General features: G+C 27.6%; 1 protein-coding gene across 3 annotated transcripts in view; it reads left to right on the top strand.

Moving 5' to 3' along the window:
• Positions 1 to 484: 484 nt before the first annotated feature.
• The window catches only part of LOC107169090 (Fanconi anemia group J protein homolog), a 51516-nt gene continuing 27024 nt past the window's right edge, over positions 485 to 24976 (top strand). For 2 of the 3 annotated variants that reach the window (XM_089219744.1, XM_089219741.1), the window contains exons 1-2: positions 485 to 891; positions 951 to 1062. In XM_089219744.1, the coding sequence (XP_089075870.1) occupies positions 781 to 891; positions 951 to 1062 (223 nt within the window). In that variant the 5' untranslated portion in view covers positions 485 to 780. The remainder of the gene's footprint in view (positions 892 to 950; positions 1063 to 24976) is intronic. The other variant, XM_089219743.1, reaches the window with a different exon arrangement.

Raw genomic sequence — 24976 nt, 5'->3', positions numbered from 1 at the left:
AATTATTATAAATACCTATAATATTACAAAACAATGACTAAAACATAATAAAATATTTCCCATTATTTATTTTAAAGTCAATTTTTATGTTTTTTCGTGGATCGTGTGTTTATACTCAAAATACATTTTTTTTTTAAATGGTTACACATAATTATTAGAGTATTTTATATTCTTTAATATCTTTACTATGTAAAAGTTACTATATCCAAGTATTAAAATAGTTATAAATAGGTAATAAATCCAACTCCAAGGACCAATTTTAACGCATGCCACATAGGTATTCGTCATTCGATATCTTATCAAACTTTCACACTTTCATTTTTCGATTTTTTTACGATTCTCTATCATTATATTATTTAATTAAATATGATTAATTCTGAAAAAGGGGTATGCAACGCTATCTATGTTAAACAGTGGCAAACTTTTTCCCGCTTTAATTCGTCTTATCGGTTGATAACGTCAGAATGACAATAATGTGACTATTGTTATTGTTATTCATTCAATTTCAAATTTCAAAGCGTTACATTTTATTAATTATGGTCTATGCATTACATTAGTCGTCAGTACGTAACACTGAAACTGGAGTTGAGACATTCACATTAATGTTCATTTTTAATCTGACATAACTCCAGTTTTCCAGTATTTTTTTACACCTTATAAATCGTGTTCGTACGATTTTTGACCAATATATATTATTTTAAATCGTTGCCTAAACTAATTTTTTTATCAACCTAATTGAAATCATCTTTTACCATCTTAGTGTATAGTTTGTCCATAACGATGTCGAAAACTAAGCCCGATGATCGACCATTGTTCACGTATACAATCGGTGGGGTCAAAATTGAAATGCCCGTCAGACCATATCCTTCTCAGGTTTCCATGATGGATAAGGTAAACATTTGAGTAAAATTTGAGTAAACATATCCTTTATCCATTAAAATTTCTTTTAGGTTATTCGTGGCTGTCAAAAGCAGCAAAATTGTCTTTTGGAAAGTCCTACAGGGTCTGGAAAAACATTGGCTTTATTGTGTTCGGCTTTAGCATGGCAGAGAGCGGAAAAAGGTTTGTCACTATTAATTTTGAAATATTCATAAATCATGATGTGATAACAAACACTAGTTCTTTCAAATTTGCATATAACAACACTGTTGTATAGTGATGATTCATAAGTGTGTGTGTAGATGTTGTCGATAAGTAGTCATAGATGATAATATTATAATTATTAGGTATTCGGGTTTAAACTCATAACCTTGATTAAACAATTATTTAGAAAAAGCCACGGGGATAACATTTTTTTAACCAATAATAACATTCTTACCATCAAAACTAAAGGTATATCATTTAACTGTTTGAGAAAAAAATCTTTAATATAATATACACTAATTTACAATCATGAATTATGGTGCTACATGTTACTATAATAGTCACTATTGTCACATTCTCATATAAAATATATATACCTACAATAAATTATATATTTTTACGAAATCAAATGTTAACGATTACCTTAGTTATATATAATATATAGTATAATTATTGTTTATTATTGTGTAGCATATCTATAAAACTTTGATTATATGCATTTTAACACCGTCTAAGTTAGTTTACAGAGTAGTCGACCTACCCTGACAACACCCTTGCTCACGCTTATGTATTTAGTACCAAAGTTCTTGAATTTAAATATTATATTCTATATTGATTATGTTTCTTCAGTGCCTGATAATACTTGCCGTTAATATTTAAATAGATAACCTTTTTTTTGTTCGATTTCAATAATAGGTACATTTTTTTCTTTGTGATAACGTGTTCTAGTTGATAAATATAATATAGTCTTATATGATGGTACTATTTGGCATTTTCATAAGGAGTGTAAGTCTGTTGCTGAAAGTTTGTGTTTCTATGATGTAACTATTTTACATAAGCTTGTGCGCTGTGCATTCTGCACATGGTTATTAGAGCAAGCTGATTACAACTTTGTGAACTCTTTTTTTTTAGATGCATTTTGTGTATAAATTTTATAAGTAATTGATATCAGATGTTACTAAGTGAAATAATCATATTGTCTTATGTTATATATTATACTAAATTATATTTTTAATCTTAAAATTGGAAAATAATAGTTATACAAGTCACAAACTAAGATATACATATATATATATATATATATATATATATATATATATATATATATATATATAAATGGGTTTTTGCCTCTATGGTTATATCTTCTAGTATCATAATATATGCAGAAAAATGAATAGAAAAAAAAAAAGTAAACATTTTATAATGTAATGTTATATTGCTATTAATATGTATCTACGTTGTTTAATGGTATGAATAGTTAACGGTATGATTATTAAAATGTTACTTACCAAATAGTTGGAACAGAACTTGTGCAAATGTGAATACTTATATAATGTATGACTAACTGCTTAAAATATATGCACTGAAGACTAATAGCTTGTTAGTTTATAATAAGTACTTACTGAAACTTGTTGTGACTTAGATTTCTATTTTTAATGTTAGTGTAGACTATTAAATGGCTTTTTTATAAGTTGAACATTTTTTATTATACATGTAAATAAAGTTCATAATGCACTTACTACATGTAAAAAGTTGAGTATTTATACTTTACATTATACACCTGTTATACTCTTAAAGTGTCAAAAATGAACACAACAAATAAAATAAAAAATAATTAAACTATTTTAAAGAGCTTCTTTTACTAATAAATTTTAATCATATATTATTATTTTATTTAATATTATATCCTGTCAATAATGACTAATATAGGAGTAGTATTGTGCAAACAGATCCTCCTCTGCTGCCAGTTCTAACCAGGAAAAAAAATAATAACTAATATTAAAATTTTATATATATTAATATATTATTTTCTGTTTATCATATTCAGATAAAAATATTAATATAGTATAAATGGTGGTTCTATGGCTTTTGATCGATTAATCCCTTCTCTTGGCCTGTACAAATGTGTAAGTATTTAGTAACGGTAATAGTAAACAATATCATACAAATTTCAAACATTAATTAAGATTATAAATTATCCTATTCATAGGTATAAAATGCATACCTACCAAATAAAATTACCTCTTGTGTACCTACCTATCAATGGGAAAAAAGTTAAAAGTATACATTATATAATGTATATTAATATATTATACAAATTATTCCACCCTTTGTTATTTGTCAAGAACCGCTCTTGTTTTAATTTATATTATGCTGTTTGAAAATCAATTTACAATTGTATCAAAGAATAAGTTTTTGAGTTTTGACACATTGCAATTAAAATATAATTATTATAATAATTATTTAAAGAGTTATTAGGCAAAAATGTTATTTCTATTGAATCATTAAGTATGACTATTGTTGTAGATAGTATAATCTATTGCTGTAACTTAATGATAATTTAATTTTGTATTGTTGATTTTAAATTCAAGTATAATCTGTCTACAATGCACCTTATTTTTTTGTCTGTTGATTGGAGTATTTTAGTTATCTCAAATGAGATACCATTTCTAAAATTACCCATTATTAAACAAGTATCACTAGTATCTATTTAACATTATATATATATATTAATTTTAGTTAAATATTGTTAGTTGCCATACAATTTTTAATGGCTTACCACTTATTAATGCTAATGAACTAATAAATAAATATACATTATCGCTGTACAAAATGTCTAAACAAAGAAATTTTACTTAATATATTATAGTTTAATATATTTAATATTTTGATATGAAATATTCAACTCTTATTACTTATTACCTAATTCTAAAGTGTTTGAATGTGTGTTTTCAAGGTGGTATTTATTAAGTAATCTTTATTTTATTCATAGATTCATACAAATCAATTTAATTATTATAAAATAAATGTAAGATAATGTGACAAATTAACTCATTGATATACAAAAACATTAAGTTATTTTGATTTAATGTAATAATTGTTAGAGAAAATTTATAAATAATTTATTGTCATTTTATTAACATGAGTGAAGAAAAAATTTTAAAAATGGGTTTTATTTAAAAAATTTTATTTTCTCAACTGAAACACTTTTTCAAAAGCTATAATATTAGATTTGTTGTATTTAAAAATACAATGAGTCTTTCCACGTGTTAAGTTTATTTTAATATATTCTTATAAATATTAAATATTATGAATGTTTAATTTTTACTTTAATCTTATGACCTCTACTAGTCACTAAGTACCTTAAAAATAATCAAACAGTATTTAAAATAAGTAACATCTTATTTGTAATGATTGGTATATTCCAACAGTTTTAATTGATTTTTTTTTTTTGTGTAAGATATAATATTTAAGAGGATGTCATCATAATATTTGTTTTCTTTCATGCCAACGTGTAACATAGATAAAACGGATTCATGTAAAAATCGTGTTATTTTATGATTTATGAGTAGTTTTAGATTAAAATCACCTATTACAAAAATTACTGACGATAATATTTTTTGGGGTTTAGCATATCAATACAATATAATATAATATATATATAATTCAAGGCTAAATCGATTTTTTTATATGGTTGTAATTCAAAAACTAATCACTGTAAATACTCGAAATTTTCACCAAATGTTTATATTAGTGTTATCTATATAAAGTTTAATTTTCATAAATTTTTGCCTTTTTTTGAGTTATTTATAGACCACTGAAATTTTCATTTTTTTTTGAGAATTTTTTTCGAAGTGCCGGTAAAAAATGTTGGATCACCAAAAAAACTTGAAAATTTAATACAAGGTTCCTTATGAGTTGTTCTTATTGTAGTTAAAAAAAAATAAAAATCGTTAGTCACAATTTTTTCTTATAAGCGTTTATAGTTTAAATTTTTACGAAATCTGTTGAAAACGCGAAAATTTGCAAGTAATTTTGAAGTTGAAAAAATACAACACTAAGTTTTCTATTAGTTTTCCTTCATGTAGGTATAGAGAAAACTCGAAACATCATTATAGGAAAAATTTTAAGTGCGTTTGAATTTTAAATTTTTACGAAATAGCGTAACGATAACGATTTATTCTCAAACGATTTTAAATATTTGTAATAATTCAAAATTTATAAGTCGTAGATACTTGAAAATTTCACAAGTTATTTAGATTGGCATTTTCTTTACATGATTTAATTTTTAAAATATTTTGACTTTTTTTGTGATATTTATAGACAACTGAAATTTTCAATTTTTCTGAAAAATTTTCTTTTGAAGTGTCGATAAAATTTTTTTGACCCTATCAAAATACTTGAAAATTTAATACAAAGTTCCTCATGAGTTATTCTTATAGTAATTAAAAAATTATAAAAATACATATGCACAATTTTTTTTAATTAGCATTTGAAGTTCAAATATTGACTTAATACGTACAAATTACGGCAATTTTCAAATTATCTTAGATAGAAATTGATAAAAGTTTTTCTTTTTAATTCTAAGATTTGAGAATTTAATACAAGGCTCATAATATATTTTTACAATAGCAGTTGAAAAATAAAAGAAATAATTAGCCACATTTTTTTTTTACATGCATTCAAACTTTAATTTTTACAACATACGTAAAAATCACGAAAATTCGTAAATTATTTTTTCCTAGAAATTCATAAAAAAATTTGCTTTTATATCTAAGACTTGAATATTTAAAACAAGGTTCCTAAGATATTTTTACAATAGCAGTTGAAAAATAAAAGAAATGCATAATCACATTTTTTTTCTTTATCAGCATTTAAATTTAAATTTTGACAACATACGTAAAAATCACTAAAATTCGCAAATTATTTTTAGCTAGAAATTCATAAAAAAATTTCTTTTTAAATCTAAGATTTGAAAATTCCTAATAATGTATTATATATCCTAGACAGATAATCCGTCTCCGTTCAGGATCGTTTTTCGTATACAATGATACCTGTCATTGCATTCAAATTTAACCTACCTTAGTCAGAAGTCTACCCCACCCCCAATGTACAGCAGAGCGATACCCACTTACCCGCTTTTTTTTACACAGATTTGCAAGACCCGCATGCATGCAATTTGAAAAATGTCCATTTCAAACTCCTTAAAAACTGTCCTCTGTCTATCCCTAAAAAAGTTTTTGGACATAGCTATACATTAATTAATACATATCATACAGATTACAGTTTATCATCATACATAATTCGTACATAATACTTATAGTTATTTAATTTAGCCAGATAGACATTTTTTAAACTGAGGTAACTCTGCGACTATAATTTCCTTTTTTTCTGCTAAACTCTTTGAATTATGATGTGAATACGATGGCAAAAGCCACTGCATCCACGATGTTTAGTGTATGATTACTATTTGTGTTTTCAATAGGCAACTTAATGTGCATGTTTGGTTTCAAATATGCTAATATATTTAGTGTAGGAGTAAATCGTAGGGCCTAAAAAAATGAAACTCCGTTCTACACTATTTTATAATTTCACTTAATTTAATATGAGTTTTCCTTCTCTAAAAATAAAATATAATTCAAATAATTATATACATATAATATAGTATAACATACAATTATATTTAAAACTGCATTTTTCCAAGTTCAATACTATTTGTTAAATCATATTTTTCTTTGACCTCATTATTAATGGTTATTATTGCGTTTTATCACATAAACACATATATTTATATTATAAAGTACTATAAAGTTTGTATTATATTATAATAATTAAACTATAGTTAAAATTTATTTTTTGTTTAGTTTTGAATTTGAATTTTATATATGGTTAATTATTATCTTTGATGATAAGTTGACGCATTATCAAAGTCTAAACATAATACTAAAATAATTAACACACTTTTTATTTCGAACTGCACTATTCTGATTATGAACACTAACAGTGTTGTACTGCACACTATTTTAGGCCGTTAAGTTAATATAACTTCTATGTTATAAAATATAAGTTATATAACCATTGTTTTAATACTTGATTTTGATTTTTGGTATTAAGTACCTCCCCCAAAATAATAATAATAATAATACAATACTGTCCATATCATCCACAGGATGCTTTACTTTTGTGTTTGATGTCACTGTCTTACAAACCGTACGGAATAGCAAATATTCGTTTACTGTAGTTTCAACAGTGTGCTGTTGGTTTTGATCTAATAGTGAATTGAACTATTATTTTATAGGTAAGAACATTTTCAGAGCTTAAGAGGACGCCACACCCGCATGTGTTGTCTCTGTGTTACAACTGTGCGTAACATTTTTTTAAATTTGTTTCGCGCGGGAAAGAACCGAAAAAGCTTATAACTAAAAAACAAAATTTTCACCATGTAAAAAGGAGAATTTTATCTGTGCTGTATTGTTTATATTTTTTGATAACAGGATTATAAAAAAAGTTATTCATGCTTAAAAAACACAAAAATAATGTAGGTACTATGAAACAATAAAAACTTTTTTTTGATATAAGTGATATCGAAAAAAAAAACATTATTGCACAGACAAAATTCTCCTTTTTATATGGTAAAAATGTCATTTCTTAATTATTAGTTATTACTATAGCTTTCTTGGTTCTTTCCCGCGTGAAACTTTTGCTACGTTACGCACTTGTAAGACGGAGACAATACATACGAGTGGCGTCGTCTTAAGGGGTTTGCAAACGTCTATTACTTCATCCAAAATATACTAATCTTTTGTCAATCACTCCGATGGAACTGTTAAGGAAATAAGACTTCTGAAAAATTAATTTGAATTTGCCAACATGTTTACTTGAGATCGATCAATCCACTCTTTTTAAAATTTTGATCTCCTTTAAATTTGGTTTGAATATTTTAAAAATTTAAAAATTTAAAGTATTGATTATTTCTTAATATTTAAATCTAAAATCTTAAAATGTGGCTTGATCGATCTCAAGTGGACATATTAATGAATTAAAGTTCTGAGTTTTCAGAAGTTTTATCGCATCATTAGGTCCATCGGTAGGATTGACTAAAAGTATATAGGTACAAATTTTAAATTAGCATACATTCTTTACTGTTTACGCGCGCGACTAGAATTTTAATACAAGATTTCTTACAAGTTTGCAAACCTTTATCACAAAAAAATATTCATCAGAAAGTAAAATTAAGTTTTTATGTGCGTTTGAAATTAAAATTTTTACAACATTAGATTTTCACTAGATTTGTCATTTAGCGATTTTCTTATTTTGGTGTATAACTCTAAAACAAATGACGCAGATACTTGAAATTTTCACTGAATGTTTATATAAGCATTTGCTCTACTGACAGATAAACCGTCTCCGCTCAGAATCGTTTTTCGTATATAATGATATATCATTGGATTCAAATTTAATTCCATTCATTACAGTAATCCACTTGTAATCTATTGTACAGCAGAACGACATCCACTTTCTCGCTTTTTGATACATACAATTTATTATTTCATGAATATAGTTTTATTTTATTGATCAACAAATTAATAGTTGAATAAATAATCCCTTACTAACTAATGAAGTAATGACAATAGAATCCGATGATTCAAGATCAATAAAAAAATAAAATACCATATTAGCAACATTATACAACAACGTATATTATGTAATTTTGATGTTTTTTATCACCCATATTACAAAATAATATAATATGTTCTCAGAATTTCTGCTCGCACCGCTTCTCCAATCTCATCGGTAGTGTCACTAACAATAATGATCATTTACTGCGCATACACCGGTTCAGTTCGCACGCACGCACATATTTTATTGCCTATATTGAACTCCTTAAAAACTGTCCATTCGCAATCCCCTTAAGTGTAATGCTTTTATATTTATATCAATATAATGAGATATGATAATTTTTTTTACATATTTTTTATATTTTGTTTCAAAATTATAATATCAAAAAAATCGTTCACGCTTAAGTATAGATAATATTCTTAACTAAAAGTTTGATAATAAGTTAGTTAATTCACTCTAATTTCAAAACTATAATAGCACACTGTTGCAACCAGTGAACAACAATTTGCCATGCCTTACATTTCTAATATAAAGCCAACAAATACATGGGTATAGCGTCCTATTAAGATACAAATTTTCTTAAATATCATCTAATCAAAAAATATGCATAGGTTTTTAATATCACATTTAGAAAGTAATATTGTATAATTTAAGATATTTTTAGTATATTAGTTTTAAAGTACTTATCATTTACATAAAAGTTATAGTTATTAATTTTATATGTTTTACATTTTAAGATTTTAGGAAAGCATAGATGACTTTTTAAGTTCCAATGAGATGGTTATGATGTTTTGTTTATGACAATTTAGCATAAGTTCATAAAATGTCCCATATGGTTTGGTTCAAATTTTTATGTGAATCGTCAAATTAAATTCTTGTACGTTTATCTGCACTTTTGTGAATTTGAGCTGTGTAATTTACTTTTAATACATTGTATTTTATAAATAATTGACTATTTTTAGCGTAGCTTTGTCCATGAATCATTATTGATTTTATAAAACATAGGATGATTTTAGTTTTGTAGTTATCGCATTTCGTGTATAGATGATAATATGTGATAATATGTCTTAATATTGTTGGTACCGATGTTTCGTTTTTATCCAAAACATAACATCTTTTATTCCATTCATAACAGAGTATTGTATACGATATCTACAATTGAAAAACATGGTTTATATCTATTTCGTAATCATTCGGCATCTGTTAGAATTCAAAACCAAAAATAAATAAATAAATGAAAAAAAGAAGAATAAGAATACAAATAAAAAGAGATAATATGGTATTGTGAGGACAGAAAACGTTTTTAATTTACTAGAAAAACACATCAATACTAAAAAGGACCAGCAGCCTGTCTAAGTGCCACTTAGAGAAATGTATTATTGTTATTCCGGTTTCCGATCTTATTTGATAAAGATCTTGGCGAAAAAAAAATATAGAGAATGATCTCCACTCGTGTGTGGTTCTCTGCCACTGTCAGAGTGTGTGTATTGTGCACAATGCACAGCAAACAAGATTACTACATCTAGAACACTTGACAGGTTGAATGGGATGAGATTTGTTGGGTACTTTTTTTTTATTCAATAGCCCTTGGCATATATACAATATACTATGCCACAGACGAACGAATGCAGTCGGCATTTTTTTATGTTCGAATTTTCATTTTATATTTCTGTTTAAAAACTTGTCTGTAGATTTGTTCCGAAGTAATTTTGTTTTTAGAAACTCTGCAATTGTTGGTAGTTTTATTATACATACCAATAAGGGTTTCATATTTCTACAATCTTTAAATCTTAGGAAATATGGACTAATTGCCGTTCCATTAATGGTGTAAGAAATCAGAAAAGCTAAATATACAATAATACCTTTTATACAACACAAACTAACATAATAGTAATTTACTATAGGTGCGTATGTTTGAATGTTTGATACATGGTATTATTATTTTTAATATTGTTTTATTCTTTAATTTTACTATAATTAAATTTATATTTAAAATTTCAATTATATGTGTAAATAATTGTTTATTTGGTTAGCTTTGTGTCTCAATTGATGAGTTTCAGAGTTCGTATATGACTCTCCAACCCTCGTGTTTTGTATTAGATATTGTTGTTGCTGTATAACGTATTCAAATCGCGTATTCTTATTTTATAGTAACACAAATTACTTTGGTTGGATGACCTTACATTTTATTCGGGTTTTATTTTATCAGATAAAAAACGTTAATGCCAAAATTATAATTTTTTAAACTTAAGATCATCCTAAAAAGTCAATTTTGAATGAAAAAAAAAACGAGTCAAAATTACTTCGAAAAATTAGGAATTACCAATCCAAATATACAGTCTCAAAAAAGGGGGTAACAAAAATTCAAAATTATTTTATTTTTACTAAAAGCCCACAAATTATAAATTATTTTTTTTTTTTATCAAATTCTGTGTATTTCATACAGTTGAAAAAATGTGTGTTTAATTCAAATGCTTTTTTAATAATTTCAAAAGTTTCTGTCACTGATTTTCCGTGTAGTTCAATCAAAACTTAATGCGAATACGCTGCATGCTCTTATTTATTCAAAATAACAAAAATGGTAAACGCATTCAAAATATTTGCTTCCACTGAATTGTAGTTTATAACTACAATAAAATGTTTACTCGTTGCTTGAATCAATTAATTGAATATTATCTCTCTATAGTCTGTACTTGAGTTTGTATTACAGTTAAATACAATACAGAATGTCCCGTGAGGATTTAACCATTGGGGTATCTCCTGAGATGATAAATATACCATAATTTTGTTTTTTTTATTTGACTCATATAGACAAGGGCTACATGTATTTAATTTTTAATTTTATTACATTGTTTGGTAAAAAAGTTAAATTTTTTTCAAAAATAAAAATACCTTTTTTAGAGACTTTATTTTGACCTTTCAAAATTTTATTTTCATTAATCTCATGATTTTTAATATTTTTTTTTTAGTTTATAGATAAAACGGCCAAAAACTGGTTTTTATCTTGGTGACGAGTCCTCCTCTATGGCTAATGGGTATAGGTCACACTGTGACATATGATAATATTATTATATACATGATATACAGGGACACTGTATATTGTACTCTTTAATTTTTTCTAACACTATAGTTTGCTTATACTAATATCTCATAAATGTATTTATATTATATTAAAATAGGTATATAGGTCATTAAGTATATCTGATATTGTGCTTTACAATTTTGGTTTAACAAATTATTCTGATGTGATGCTTTGTATTGAGTTTATAGTTTTCTTTTTAGAATTGAGTGGGGCTTGAAACGTTATACATCTATAGGTATAAATCAAGATAATATAATAGATTTCGTTTTATTCGAAATGCGAGGTAAAAAATCATAACCGTTGGGCCGTATAAAATGTAAAAAAAAAAAAACAACTAAAATATTCAATCTTGTATGTCTCTATAATGTCTGTACTAACGTTTTTAGTATACCACGTAAGCAGACGGTAATTTCTGGGGATTCAATGCTCGAAAAAAGAACAAGAAAATGGGGTTAACTCTATACAATAGAATATGATAGAGGGGAATTTTTTCATATTGCACGCATCATCTTTTGAAGTATATCATAAAAATTCCCATTTATTAAAACACCCCTCAAGACGTGAGGGTCGTTTTGTAATTTCTTATTTCCAATTGGCCAATTCCGGTTAGATCAGGATATCCGAAGCATATGGTTTTATATTTCGTGTAGATGTAACATCGTATTTTTGTATAAAATTTCATTTGGTTTAGTTAGTTGGCAGTGCTCATATGTACACTTTAAAAATGTTCGATATATTTGTGTATTTTCTGTGATTTGTTCTTAATTTTAATAATTTTCAATTGGTTTTTATTATTAATTTAACGTATTCATTTTAGTATAGGCACATTAATAATTTTGTACTACGCCTATTATATACAGCCAAATATGTATCAATTAATAATTTGGTAAGTTTATAAGTTAATTTATACACAGAGCATTCAAAAAGTTTGAAAACGGTCACTCATCTAATTAGGACTGAAACGATAATATAATAAAATTAATGTGGTGATTACATATTTTACCCAATAAGTGTGCAGCAAGTATTATCTATTATTTCTATTATATTATGTAAGTATATAAATATACAAAAAGTAATTAAAGTGTTTCCAAATTGTTGGATACCTTGTAGTTATACAACGCAAATTTTTATATAATTATAATAAGCATAAATATTTTATAATGTACCTATAATCTATATGTATTTCTAATACCAAAAATGTAAAATATTTTAGAAGAATGTTTCAGTGTCAAGTCTTATTTTACAAATTTGGAAAACGGTTAACTTTTTTTTATTGCAAATTTTTTATAGTAATTTATAAATATAAAACATCAATTGGTACATAATACTTTCAACAATTATAGTTAGTCTTAATGAATGATCATTTTAAATTTCACATGTACAAATTAGTTTGAGGATCGTTATTATTATAATATGTATTTTTAAATATAATTCACCTTCTGATTTTTTAGTGCTTTTATATTGTAATAACTAATAAGTGAATATGTATACTATATATTAGTAATATATATTAAGTATATTGATATTACGAATCTGAGAAATGTATTTGTATTTTATAGAATATAATATTATATTACCTATATTAATTTATTAATATGGGTTATTATTTGTTGGTTACAGAATATGAGTTCACATTTTCATTTAACTTCTATTCCTTCTAGGATTTTATTCTATACTTATTTTTTATTTTAAATTGTATATAATTATTTATGATTGAAATGGACAAAATAAAGCTCTTTATTGTCATATTATCAGAATAGTGTATATTAACTGAGAACATCAGAAGGAACTTGCTTTGTTGTATAGGTTGTTTTGAGTAGGTCGTTTTAATGGATATGTTAAATTTGAATTTAATGATAAAAGGTAGGTACGAATAAACAATTCTAAGTGAAGAAACGGAATTCACAATTTTCATTTATTTTTACGAAAAGTATATAAATATGCTAAGAGGATGCTAATATGCCACACCCTTAATTTCACGCTGTTAATGTTTAAATTCGTTGGTTTTAATATTAGAGTGAATTGATAAATTACTAATCATTAAGTAGTAATAACATATTTTGTGTATATTTTTAATTAGGTTTCTTACGACTTTTAAATTGTTAAACAAGTTATGAGTAGCCAGTAGGTATGTAAAACTTGCAATTTAGAAAAGCTCATAACTCACTTAAAATGTTGTAAAAATCTGATGAACACTTGAACACAGATAATGTTCTTATCTTGAAATTTGATTATAGATCAATATTTACCCTACATAGTACATGTGTTATTAAAACCAACAAAGCAAAACTTGAATTGCTGAGTTTAAATTTGCTATATTTTATGCGCTTTAAGATTTAACGCGAAAAAGAAATGCTTGTGTAGGAGACAATAGGTGAGGATCTAGATTAATATATTATAAAGTATTTATGTTAATACATACAAACAGCAGATATACTTGAAATATACTCGTACATTCTAAAAAGCCAAATGGCAAATACCACTTACACACATTAATTAATATATTCATTCTCAAAAACGAACTTGAAATTTGGAATAGTGTGGTTTCTCTAATGTTATAGCCACTATACAATATTTTGCACATATTTTTATAATATATATTTAAAATTTATAATTTAGTCAAATGTATGAAAATAAGCTAAAACTGTGTTTTGTTTATCAATTATAATAATTACAACATTTCATATATAATGCGGATTAAAATTTTTTAATTTTGTTATTATATTTTTTTTTTGATTTAAAAATATAATTTTATATTTATTCGCTATTACTTGTTACGTAATCAATGTGCATTTCAATTTATTTTTAGATAAATCCTGTATATATTAGTATGTATCGTAGTTTTCAAATTGATGGTAAAAACATTACCTGTATTTGTCTATGTGTGTTTTTTTCGATATTTTAGTTTTTTAGTGAGCTATGGTCATTTTTAATTTATGCTATATTATATACGCTAAAATTGCTAAAACTTTATTAACTGTTCTAAAAAACCTACTTAAAACACAAATAGGTAAATTTCTTACTATCAAATTGCATAATAGGTTGATTCATTTTAATTTTTAAAGTTACGAAGGTAAACGTGAAAATGCCAGTGTTATGTATTCTTAAGCACAATTTAATTTTTCGAAGTAACGTATTCTCACTTTTCAGTATTTCTAGTCTATAGACACTCGTCAACTCTTTTCAGTCGATTGAAATTTTATCGATTTTATGCTTATTAACCAATCACATACTATAGGCTCTACAGTCTTTCAAACGTACATATCATATATTCATATACTGCTTTTGTATTTTATATGCATGTAAAGGTGGTTTCACACGAAGCGAATGTTCGCGGAGCGAACGCGATTTTAAATCGCAGCGGTTTTTATTCGTTCATTAATTTCGGATTCACACTAGACGATTAATCGCTCGATGTGAATGAACTACGAACATCATTTCCCGCCAATTTTTGAATCAAACAATTGATCGTTTATTTTACATCAATTAGTTGTTCAGACATCGTGGTTGTGTTTAGTTGTGTTCAGTGTTCATTTGCAGTCGTTCTGTACGTATTTTTACAAAATATATTATTATATTAGTTGTCATTAATTGTTTTTTATTAAAATGGATAAATTTAACACTATTGAAAGCGTTAGTATAATTTATGCATTATATAAAAGAAATCAATTACAAAAGAAAAAAAATAATAGAAAGAGAGTGCATTGGGTACACCCATTGAATATGAAAAGAATTGAAGAAGGACAATTTCAAGTTACATTTTTGACACTTCGGCAATATCCTGAAGAATTTTTTAAGTACTTTCGTATGTCAATAACGTCATTTGATACACTAGTAAGATAATACAAATAATATTAAAACATTCAATATAATTTAGTTAGTATGTATCTAATATAGTTACCTTCAGTAGTTATGTACTTAGTTCAATCTATTTAACAATTTAGATTTCGCTGGTTAGAAAATACATTCAAAAACAGAACACAAATATGCGTATTGCTATAACTCCTGAAGAAAGATTAACGGTGACGATAAGGTAAAATAATATAATATATTTATAATAATTTTGGATGGTTCGTATATAGTCTAGTAGGGTTCTGTAAAATAGACCTAATAAAAGTTAAGATATGAAACGACTGTTACTCATCATGAATGGCTGAATGATGTTATGATAAATATTATATTAAAAATCGAAAGTTTAATATGCCAATAATTAACTCAAAATCAGACAACATATTTGTTTGAAAATTTTATGGTGTATAGGAAATGCTAATATAAATATTCAGTGAAAATTTCATGTATATAGGGTTATTTGTTTTAAAATGAAATCAAGAATCGAAATGGATTTTATTGAAAAACGATTTTGCATAAAAATGCCCGTTTTTCCTTTCTTCTGCAGGGTAGACTGGGTAGAGTAATGAATGTATTAATTTTTTTAGTTTTTTAGTTTTTTATTTTATAAATGTCTATACAATTTTATTCGTTGGGTCAAAAATCTTGAACATTTAACACAAGATTGCCATAAACTGATATAATAGTAGTTGGAAAATATTTAAAATATACATAAGCATGTTTTTTATGACTGTTTAAAGTTCAAATTTTGACAAAATGTATTAAATTGAAAAATTATAAATTATTTAGTTGTTAAAAACTTTAAATTTACACCAAATATTTTATCAATGAATTCTAGATCAAATTTTCAACCTATTTCAAAATTGCTTAAGTTATTTATAGATATTTGAAATCTCCCATTTTTTTAGTTGTTATTTTCTATAGATGTCGATAAAGTTGTATTCATGGTTCAAAAAACTTGAAAATTCAATACAAGGTCCAAATAAATTATATGATATAATATACTACTGGGAATTTTCAATCTCGACCACTCAAAGGTATTAACTAGATTTATTTTTCTATCAAAAAATTTAAATAATATTTATAACTTACTGATATTCCATATAGATTCTTCCACAGATACTTCCATAATAAGTTCTTCTACGTCGTAACTCATATTCATAATAAATTATGAATTAATTTTTATCAAAGTTAATATGATAATTACTAAAAAAAACCGGGTATACAATATAAACAATATTGTTACTTTGGTGATCAATGTTCGAATGATCGAAATTCGAAATATCGAACGGCGAACATTCGCGTCGGATATCGCGCAGTGTATATCAATCCAGTCAAAACAATATGTTTAATTTTAGCCGCTCGCGGCGAATATTCGCCTAAAATTAAACAAGACAGATTTTTCGCGATTGTTCGCAACTTGTATCCAGGCGATTATTTCTGTCTGAACACCGTAACTTAAATATAGATGTTTAATTTTGAGCGAATGTTCGCGGCGATTTAAAATCGCGTTCGCTCCGCGAACATTCGCTTCGTGTGAAACCACCTTAATAAAAACTTGCATCCATTATGGTAATATATTATGTAATACGACACGTATTGCCCGCAGGATATTAGACAAAGTAATTTTCTCGGACAGTGCCGTATTAAAATGAACGATTTCCTAATTTACCCGTATGCACCATAACATATAGGTACATTTATTATATTAAATACACCATAATCAGCAGGGTTTTATCCTTTTGGCCCCTATATAGTATATAATTTATGTAATACGAAAATAAAACTGACGAGGGACATAATATGTGACTATTACATTTGTAATACCTTCGGCCCGTCATTATAAGCTATATTATTCTTATTTATATATATAGTATATGTATATAGTTAATTTGGTATGCCAGTTCTAAATATGTTATTGTTAAGTTCGTTAATATATATGGGGTGATATTTTACGTATTATAATAAATATAATATATAATTAAAGTGTTGTGAACCTCGCCAAACACTATTATGCATTTTACTTTATAGAACCCGGTGCGAGACATTTTATCTGGTTGATAATATGCCGCCGTTGCTTCTGTTATGGACTTATGGCATATAATAATAATAATAATAATAATAATATGATATATGCGGGAAAACGGGCTGTGGTGAGTAGAGTGCAGCGGATATATACTATAATAATAACGTATATATTAATAAAGGGGGTACGTGAAAAACGACCAAATCGAAATCCCAGCATGCGGCGCAGCGGGACAACGTCGACGCCACCGCACCGCTCACGTGGTTCAGGGGGCGAAGGGGTGTTGAGAGATGAGGACGGTGAGGTAAATAACATGATGATGATGACGACGACGACGACGACAACAACGGCGACGTCCGAGGTCGGTCGATTTTCATTGCGCGCGCTTCTCGTCGACAAGGTCTCCCGGGGCGGCTAAAAACGAATTCACCCGCACCGGCGGCGGCAGGCCTCCCGCTCTGCGCATAATAATAATAATAATAATAATAGTACTCGTGCCTCCCCGGGAGGTGTGTGTGGCCGGGTGGCTGCGGCGGCACGGGGTGACAAAATGGACTCGCCGGCGGGACTCCGTGTGGTGTGTGTGTGAGTATTGACGCTGATGAGGGGTGGGGAGGTGGTAGGCGCGCAATCATGGCGGACGACAAAAGCAGCCGGGCCGTGATCGATCCGCCGATGTCAACGCCACGCGGGGTGACGAATTTTCTCAACCAGTGTCGCTGCGGAACGTCGCACCCCGCCGCACGGGCAGATGAGACATGACGCGCGCGCGTGTACGTATATTATAATAATATATCCTGTAGGTTTCTGGTGACTATAGTATACAATAATACATTATGTACCACAATATAATATTGTACTGGGCACGACGCGGCATACATTTTTTTTCTTTACATCATTGTCAATGTATCTATGTATACTTTATTATGTAAGATGGAATGGACATTTGTATTCTTGATGACGGTTATGATTTATGTTTTACTCATTTACTCTTACATTTTTATCTGAAAGTATCAACTATTCATGCGCGCTACTGCCGTTATTGAATATAAACAAAAATTATTAGTTTTTCTATTTTCATCGAGGTAATATAATCGTTGTGTTTTTATCACAAATTAATAAATTAACTAACAAAAACAGCCACTGCTGGTGGCAGTACATATATGTAGAGGAGGTTTTGGATGAGTATCTTGTCATTGCGATCAGTTAAAATGTTAAATTTGATTTCAATGAAAAATAAATTATTGCATACGAAAAATAACCCTGAGTGGAATCGGTGGACGTATTAATTTTAGTAATGACTCTTATATAGACCCAAATTGACAACTAAATCGGTCCAAAAAAGTGAGACTGAAAATAATCTAATTGAGTCCAAATATTATATTGTATAAAAAACATTTTCGTTTCCATTTTAAAGCCTAAGACTTTCAGCTTAAGTAAAATTTGTCGAACAGTTATAGTTTTAACAATAGTAAAATAATCTCACTCACCAAGGGGGGGGGGGATCTCATTGAGGTTCAAAAAATGTACGTAGTTGTATTTTAAATCTGTATAAAATTTTAATTAACAAAATATGTTTTTACTAATATGTTAATCATTTATTTTTTCATTTATAAAAGTAATAACAAAAATGAACTGTTTATTTAAAAAAATATTTATATTACTTTATTAACTCCAAGTTTCTTTTTTAACTTTTGAAAATCGTTTAATGATATTATCTGTTGAGACCATATTTTTCAATGAAGATATTTTGTAATAATTTTGATAGGTGTATTATAATACTTGTCTTAGAAAATAAATAACTTAATCCCAAGGGGCGGAGCCAATAACCACATAGCCCCCCTTTAATCCTCCACTGTCTTTGATCTAATTATAATAGGCATTTAAAATTGTTGACTCATCAGTTATTTCTTACTACGCATCTTGATACAATCTTTTACCTTAATCAAAAATTTTCAATATGTTGAACAAGCTCCCTAATCAGTGCCGTAGCCAAGGGGGGGCACCGGGGGTACGTGCCCCTATTATCTTATACAGAGCCACTACAGACATTTTTATAAATTATATCATTAATATACATATTTATATAATTCAAAGTAAATCCATACCTAATAACGATAAATTATTTGTAATTTATATTTTGTTTTCAAAAATGTCAATTAATAGTGATAAGCACGATTCAATTTATTTTATTTTATTTACGATTTATCCGTGATCGTGGTGATAAGTACCGACCATACGATGTCGTGACGGTCTTTAGATAAGAAATACCAGTGAATTCCATTTTTATTGTGAGCCATAGACCTTATACTCGTTATACCTTATACGGTTATAGTTTGATTATTATGTATAACTTTCACCATATTGTAAAACAATATTATCTATTATATAATCACACTAATCACAGTTACAATTAATGATTATATAATCACGGACTAATAATTAAGTCAATATTAAAATATTATATTTAAAAGGAATTCAAATGCTTATTGTTATTTAATATATTTTGATTTTTATTTATAATATTTTTATGTTAATTCATTCATTATTATATCGAATATTGAAATATACGCATTAGAGACATTAAATTAGTAAAGTACTCATCAAATCATAATGAAAAGGACCTCGAACGGCTCGAACAATTTGTTAAACAAATAAGTAGATGTGTAGTAAAAAAACTATTGTCACAAAATTTGAAAATAAAATTAAGTGCCCCCCCCCCCCCAAAAAAAAAAAAAAATATTCTGGCTACGGAACTGTCCCTAATAATAGTTGATCTTAAAGAAATGTATAAATATTATCATTATTTCTTTCGAAAATTCAAATTTTTACCCAATTGGTTTGAAAAAAAAACGATTTTTTTCTCATGTTATTAAATTAGATATTTTATTTAAAAAAAAAACTTAATGAAATACTTGCCGTAGGTACATAGTGAACAGAGAATAATATATACAAATTCATACATATTTTATTAACCATGCTGCACGTGAAGGACTATAATGTATACATATGCATCATATTATGGTTAATCGTGATCCGTATATTGTATCATAAGGAGATGAAGCTAATTAAAATGTAGTTTACCTTAGTATTTTAGTGGTGGAATACAAATTTAAATGTATAAATAAAAAAATAAAAATAAAACTAACTTGCATGTGATGTCTAATTTATTTTTCGTTGCTCAAATGTTATAAAGTGTATAACAAATGATATGATTTGAAAATTCTTTTATTAACGTGATTTTTTCCTACACTTACCTATGGGTACCTATTTTAAGCATAAAAATAAAATTGATTTTATTGTTCCGATGAGTGGAGCAAGAACTCACCCTTGACAGTCGGAAACCCTATGTCGAGGGCGTACACCGCGAGTATAAACCAGCTCTATAACGATATATCCGGTTTATGCTGGCAATGAAATCAGCGGATTTTGATGTATTATATTATTTAATGGATGCCATGCATTTTATAGTTAATATTAGCTAGCCAATAACGACTCGTATGAGGGTATACCTTAATAGTTAATTGTTGTGTTGTTGTAGGGTAATACGTGTATTAAAGTGGTACATTTTCCTATACGCACATGTCGCCGTGTCGAGTTGAGTGCCTGTATAATATTAATTGTACTATATAATGTTAACGCGCATTTTTTCTATTGTAATATATATATGTATATATTTATACATATACACACACACTCAAAAAAGCGCACGCGTAAATATATATAAATATGCGTTCGTCGAGGACGGTTCAGTGAGATCAAGAGTTTGAACGTGCCCGTAGAAGTTTTTTGAGGGAAGGCTAATGGAAATATTTGCTTATTGAGTTATATATTATTTTGTTATATTTAAGATCCAGAAAATATATTAACTGACTTAATATCATACGGCTATAAGTAACCAGTACACTCGTAAACTAATTCATACATTTTTAAGTTTGGGACAAATATGACTTCCATTATTTGGTACATATGATGGACCTATCCGATATTCGTTACGATTAAGTTGATTCTAAATCGTCATCGTTTTGATTTATTTTATCTGAACATGAGTTTACACGTCCTCTATTAAATTAAGTGGTGTTATATGTTTTTAAGTTTTAAAATTTTTATTATTACCGTTTTACTCGGTTTAATATGTATAGTGGTCAAATGCTTGTTTTTGCTTACAATTACACATTTTTAGTTATCTATAAACAATCATGTATAAATTGTTTGCTTCATATTTAAGTTTTAAAAGTCAACTTAAATAAAAATGTAAATACATTTAAAAGTGGCTCACTTTATTGGGTTTATTCAAATATTCACATTTAATCTTTATTAGTAGTTCAAAAAGTTGATTTTTCAATATGTAGGTACCACTCGTTATCATTTTATCCTTATTGGTTTTGATAATATATAGTGAATTATGCTATGATAGTTACAAAAACCTTACATTCAGGTTAAAAATGTTAAATGAAATTGTCAGTGGAAGTTTGTGACACAGTAGGCGCCGAAGTGCTTAAAATATACTATACATATTATAATATAATAACAATCTCCTATTTTCATAATTTAGCTATCAGATGAAAATCAAAGCATCTAAAAATTAGTAATGTTCAATTGTATATTTTTACGTTTAAACGTATATTCTAAATATAAATTATTTCGCAGTATTGTACTGTGGGTCCGCCATATCTAAAAAATCTACCATGGCATATGTTATTTATTATATGTTATATGTTAGATAAATTAGGTGATCAGCGCAACTAATGACATAACTCGCAAAGTCATAAACTAAGTATATATTAGATAATGTAAAAGCTCAGAAAAAAGTCTTCAAAATATGTAATTTTAAGAATGCCTAACTTGTGCTTATTTTTTATAGAAAATTTCTGGTTGACATTAGTAATTTAGTATGACGAAGAGCATTTTATCAATAAAAACAAAACAAACTGTACCGAGCATCTTAGAATTGGGCCACAATAATTAACCTTTTTTAAAAAATATACCTTTACGGTTATTGGGCTATTAAAGTTTTACCTTTATAACAGGTAGACCCTGTGATTGGGCCATTATTTTCAACGATTTGTTATTATTGTATCCGGCAATGAAATAAAAAAATATAAAGATGGAAAAAGAATAGATATTTGAGTTTGAAAAATAGGTATTCAATTATTTATTAAAAATAATTGTTGTTTTATGTATTAAAAAATGATATTTATAATTAATAATATTTGACTAATTTCATTCATCTTTTATGTATTATACAAATTTGTGAATAATTTTAAAATAATTTTTATTTTTATTAAAAATAATAATTAGTTAATAACGTTATGTATTCATATACTTTTATGTTGTACATTTATGGTCCAATCTCCTCGGGTATATTTTAAAAATATATATTTTATTTGCGGCTCAATTTTCTTATACTAAAATATAAACAAATATTTTATAGGAAGCTGCAGGTAGATAAAATGTGGCCAAATTACTGATTACCCATTAGAATATAATATAATATAACTACAATTGTTATATCTAAGTTTTTAATATTTATAATAGATATATTACCCTTTTTTATAATTGCGTTATGTTGTAGGTTAAAACAAGTTAAATTGTTTATTTCATCAGTTTCAATGAGTAAACATGGATATACTTAAGTTTCCTGTGGGGATCAATGACGGGTTTCTTAGAATTAATTAATTTTATCCATTTAAAAATACTCAAATCTTATGTGAAAAATAACCAAATAAATTTATTTATACTATAGGTACCTATTTGATTATCTGTTAAATTAAATTTTCATTAGTATGTACTATATTTTTGTTTGATTAAAAAACATCTGATTATAAATTTCTTGTTTTGGCCATAATAATAAACCCGTGCTTTAGATTACATATTTATATAATAAATATATCACAATTAATTTATGTTTTATAATTTTTATGTATAGTGTTGTGATTTTTGTTTTCTAAATTCATCATCGTTTTTGCTTCGAGTAAATTTAACTTAAAATGCGTAACTATCAATTAGGGAATAAACTTGAGTGCTATACGCCTATTCGTTGCATGGTATAGTTGAAAGTATGTTTATAAACGTAGGTAAAATATTTTAATATCCAACTGCTGAGATTAAGTTTATTGTTGCGGTAAATTCGACTTGAATATTTACGGAATAAAAATCTGGTATTATAAAAAGTTTTAAATGTATATAGGTAGTGTAGTGTACAATATACCTTTATGCATTTATTTAAGTGTATGGTGCGTGAGGACTGCACTACGCTCGAGCATCTGATCGTATATGTACTTACTAGGTATACATCATAGGTATTTCACGATAATTCTTTTCGTATATATTATACTCGTTATAGGTATTAATATAATTATGCCTTAGTATACTTTTAGGAATTTCTAGGAAAAAAATTTAATTACGTCACGTGTTGGTTTACACCATCATATTAAATATTATAATTTATAGTATAAGAATCGTTTTCGTGGGGATGGGAGTGAAAAGCAAGCTGTGAGAGGGTATGTGATTTTGTAAATGAGCTATAGGTTTCTACTGGTTTAGTATGTTATTAAAATGTACAATTAACATAATTTACTACCTTATACTATACTATTATAGTATTCTATAGAATTCGTCGTACTTGGGGATTATTGTGCGTTCTAAACTTCTCTTGCGCTTGTAAATCACCCGCGTACAATATGTATGCGTACACGTATAATAATGGAGATCACGGTGAAATAGTGTCCCGTGTACGTAAAAAATTCGCAATTAGTTTCTCGTTACATCAGTGCGCATATAGGTACACTCCGGCGCCTTGGCAGTTCAAACGAACCCATATCACTGCATATATTATAATCTAATATGTGGATTATTATACTCGTGTTACGCATGCAGAAGTCCACTCAGTTTGTATGATATACCGTATGCATATAGGTATACATATTATATATTGCGTAAGCTCTCTGCTATTACTCCACCAAAGCATATAATATATATATACAAGTCTGGGGCGCGCGCGCGGAACCCGAGTGCCCACACCGGGATGGCTTTTCAAGTGGCAGCATCGACATCGGTCTTTCGTGGGCGGTGGGTTCGCGGTAAAGGGGCCGTGGGGAGGTGCAGTTGCAGAGGGAAATGTACGCGTAATATATATATTATACACGTATATATGCACGTTACGGGACGAGGAATATTCGATGACGAGGGAGAAGGGCTGAATACGGTGGGGCGCGCGATCAAAGGACCCTGTCCCTCGGGTTTCTGCTCTCACTGCAGTCATTGCGGTGGTGAAGCAGAAGCTGGAGGGTTCGTTGTCGTCGACGTCGTCGTCGTCGGCCACACGCACCGCCGCACACGTCCCTTTCTGCTGCACGAGTATACATATTACGTAATATATATATTATATAATATATATATATATATATTATAATAATATATTGTCCTCTCTTGGACTTGCTAGGTCTCTCTTTTCCCTTCCTCCAGCACCATCATTTTACCACTCCACGCACACCCAGCAATAAGACTCGCCCCCGTATACACCCAATCCGCAA

Source organism: Diuraphis noxia, unplaced genomic scaffold, assembly GCF_037042655.1.
Source record: "Diuraphis noxia isolate RWA-SAM2 unplaced genomic scaffold, SU_Dnox_SAM2 contig0002, whole genome shotgun sequence".
Lineage (NCBI taxonomy): Eukaryota > Metazoa > Arthropoda > Insecta > Hemiptera > Aphididae > Diuraphis > Diuraphis noxia.
The sequence above is the reverse complement of the archived record's forward strand: the minus strand, read 5'-3'. Positions and strand labels throughout refer to the sequence as shown.